The sequence below is a fragment of the Micropterus dolomieu genome, linkage group LG06 (assembly GCF_021292245.1).
Source record: "Micropterus dolomieu isolate WLL.071019.BEF.003 ecotype Adirondacks linkage group LG06, ASM2129224v1, whole genome shotgun sequence".
In the NCBI taxonomy this organism is placed as follows: Eukaryota; Metazoa; Chordata; class Actinopteri; order Centrarchiformes; family Centrarchidae; genus Micropterus; species Micropterus dolomieu.
The window spans coordinates 3,463,639-3,466,027 of NC_060155.1; the positions used below are offsets into that span (position 1 = coordinate 3,463,639).

At 38.6% G+C, this 2,389-nt stretch overlaps 1 protein-coding gene and 1 long non-coding RNA gene across 4 annotated transcripts in view; one reads left to right on the top strand and one right to left on the bottom strand.

The window, feature by feature from the left end:
* Positions 1-1,730, top strand: part of LOC123972858 — a 13,746-nt gene extending 12,016 nt beyond the window's left edge. The window contains exon 3 of the long non-coding RNA XR_006825487.1: positions 1,357-1,730. This is a non-coding gene — a long non-coding RNA (uncharacterized LOC123972858). The remainder of the gene's footprint in view (positions 1-1,356) is intronic.
* The window catches only part of LOC123972856, a 6,711-nt gene that overhangs the window by 907 nt on the left and 3,415 nt on the right, over positions 1-2,389 (bottom strand). For 2 of the 3 annotated variants that reach the window (XM_046052578.1, XM_046052579.1), the window contains 2 exons: positions 1,240-1,582; positions 954-1,140 (listed from right to left, as the gene is read on the bottom strand). In XM_046052578.1, coding sequence (XP_045908534.1) covers positions 1,137-1,140; positions 1,240-1,582 — 347 coding nt within the window. In that variant the 3' untranslated portion in view covers positions 954-1,136. Of the gene's footprint in view, positions 1-953; positions 1,141-1,184; positions 1,583-2,389 lie in introns of those variants that run through there. The other variant, XR_006825486.1, reaches the window with a different exon arrangement.

The window sequence follows — 2,389 nt, forward strand, 5'->3', positions numbered from 1 at the left end:
TATGGCCTGGGGAATAAAGGTTATAATCTAAATCCCTTAACACTAGTTTCAACAAATTGTACTCCACATTGGATAGATGGCTAGTCGTCTTTTCACCTGCAATTACATTTACTGGCCTTTGCAGTTATTAGGTAAGTCAAACTCTACAAGCCTCTGCTACATGAATTTAAGTTCACTTGAATTGTTCACTTTCATTTCTGCAGGTTTGCATTCCAAGTGGCGTGCGTTGGAATAGCATTAATTTAACATTTCTCATATCTACTTTAATTAATTAAATTCAATTATATTGATATAGTACCAAGTTATAACAGAAGCTATCTCATTGTACTTTTCATAGAGCATTTTTAGACTGTACTCTTTGTAATATTATTTACAGAGCCCCAACATTTCCACCATGAGCAAGCAGGATGCGACCATGGCAAGGATAAAACTCCCTTTTAGGAAATTGAGTGACACCATACAGATGTGGCTCCATGCAAAAGAAGATGATGCATATTCAAAAATACTCGAATACAAACTAAGGTCCCGCCTCTGACCATTCAGGTATCCAATCACAGTCTAAGATAACTACTTGGACACGCTCCTGAAGAGAATTAATTGTTCAAACACATCAACTTTTATTAAGACTTGATATTGGTATTCCAAAAACAATAATAAAGAAAGGCAAATTTGCATCTTCATAGCGTGCCCCACCAAAAAATGTCAACCCATATATTAATACATACATTAAGCAGTTCTTCCACATATTCCCTATACATTCAGAGGAAATAACATATACATTTAAAAAGACTTATTGAAGTATGTGTAGGTTTACAAAACATATGTGGCCACATAAAATTTTGTTAATATGAATGGAAATTAGGAATTTCTTAACATAATATTGACAGGCCATTTAAATCCCAAGGATCCAGTTTCAAGAAGAGAATAAAAAATGTTGACAACATCATCATAAAATCATTGTATCAAAATATCATAAATTACAAATGTAGGATACATTGACACTAATTCCATAAACTGTTGCAATTACTAAAAAAGCAAGTGATATGTGTTGTTGTAAGTCACATTTAGTGAGGAAATGCTCTGTGCTTCATTCCATCCCTTTTATCTGGAAAGCTGCTGCTCTGGGCCTGAACCCATCACCTGTGACACATATGAGAGACGTTGTCACAACACAACAATGTCACCACCGTTACATTTTTTTATAGCAGCTGAGAAAAACAAAACATTGATTTCTCTTACTTTGCACAGATGAAATTAAACGTCTCGTGGTCAGAGGTGCTGAACCAGAGATGTTCCTCTCGTGTCTCCATGGCACCACTCATGCCACAATCTCCTGTTTTCTTCTCTGGTTTCCAGCGATTGAAGTCTAGGCGCTGGTCATCGACCCAGAACCAGAACTCCAGGGTGCAGGTGTAGTGAAGGCCCAGCCACACAAAGGGAGTGTTGGCCTTCTTGGCCTCCAGCTCAGCCCAGGCCTGGGTGTCTTCATCAACGATGGAAGCCAGGTCCATGTAATTGTCCCTGCAGTAGTACAGGGCCTCTTCCCACGTCTTACTCTCATTGATCAGCACAAAGGGTGGATCTAGAAAAAACAAAACATCAGTGTTACATTTTTCAAGCGCATTGAAACTAAACAAGGGAACAGGGTGACACACAACAAGGACTTTAAGAGCAGAGGGTCCAAAAACAGAGGAGTCATCCACTTTAGAATTCTTTCCTCTGATAATGGCATCATTCTCTTAATAAAGGAGGCTTTCAACTCTTTCTCATCTTAAGGCTCAGAATATAATAACAAAGGGTATGAGTGAGATGGGAAGAAAGTGAACATCTGAGAGAAAAACTAAAAGGTGCAACACGGGTGCATACATCATACACACATAGACCAGAATGCAGTCCTTCTGCTCTGTGGCCATCACTTTGAACCTTCACCATGATTAGCTTGAACAATTAGCCTACATACAGCAAGTCAATTTCAATTCATTTACAGCTTTGTAATCTACTAAAATAATTTTGTGCGTTGTTTTTTTTGTCTTACTATTTGTCCTAATAATTGTCGTGGAAATTGTATTCCTGGTGAGAGGTTGAGCAAATAATTGAGTTACAACCAACTGTTGTCTTTGAAGAATTTATTTAACAAAAGAGAATAAACAGAGAGGTACTACAACAGAATCAGCTGGACCAGAGGTTCTGTGTCCTAAAACAGTCACTAACGTCTGGCCCAGAGCAAACAATTGCATGATCACTTACACAGTCTGAGCATCTATGTTTTGGGGAACAAAAGATCCTTGACTGGTCCCAGTCAAGGAAGGAGAAGAACAGCTAGTGAGGAAAACAATCAACAACCCCACATCCCTGACCTAAACCCCACACATGTGGACAGACTGGAATA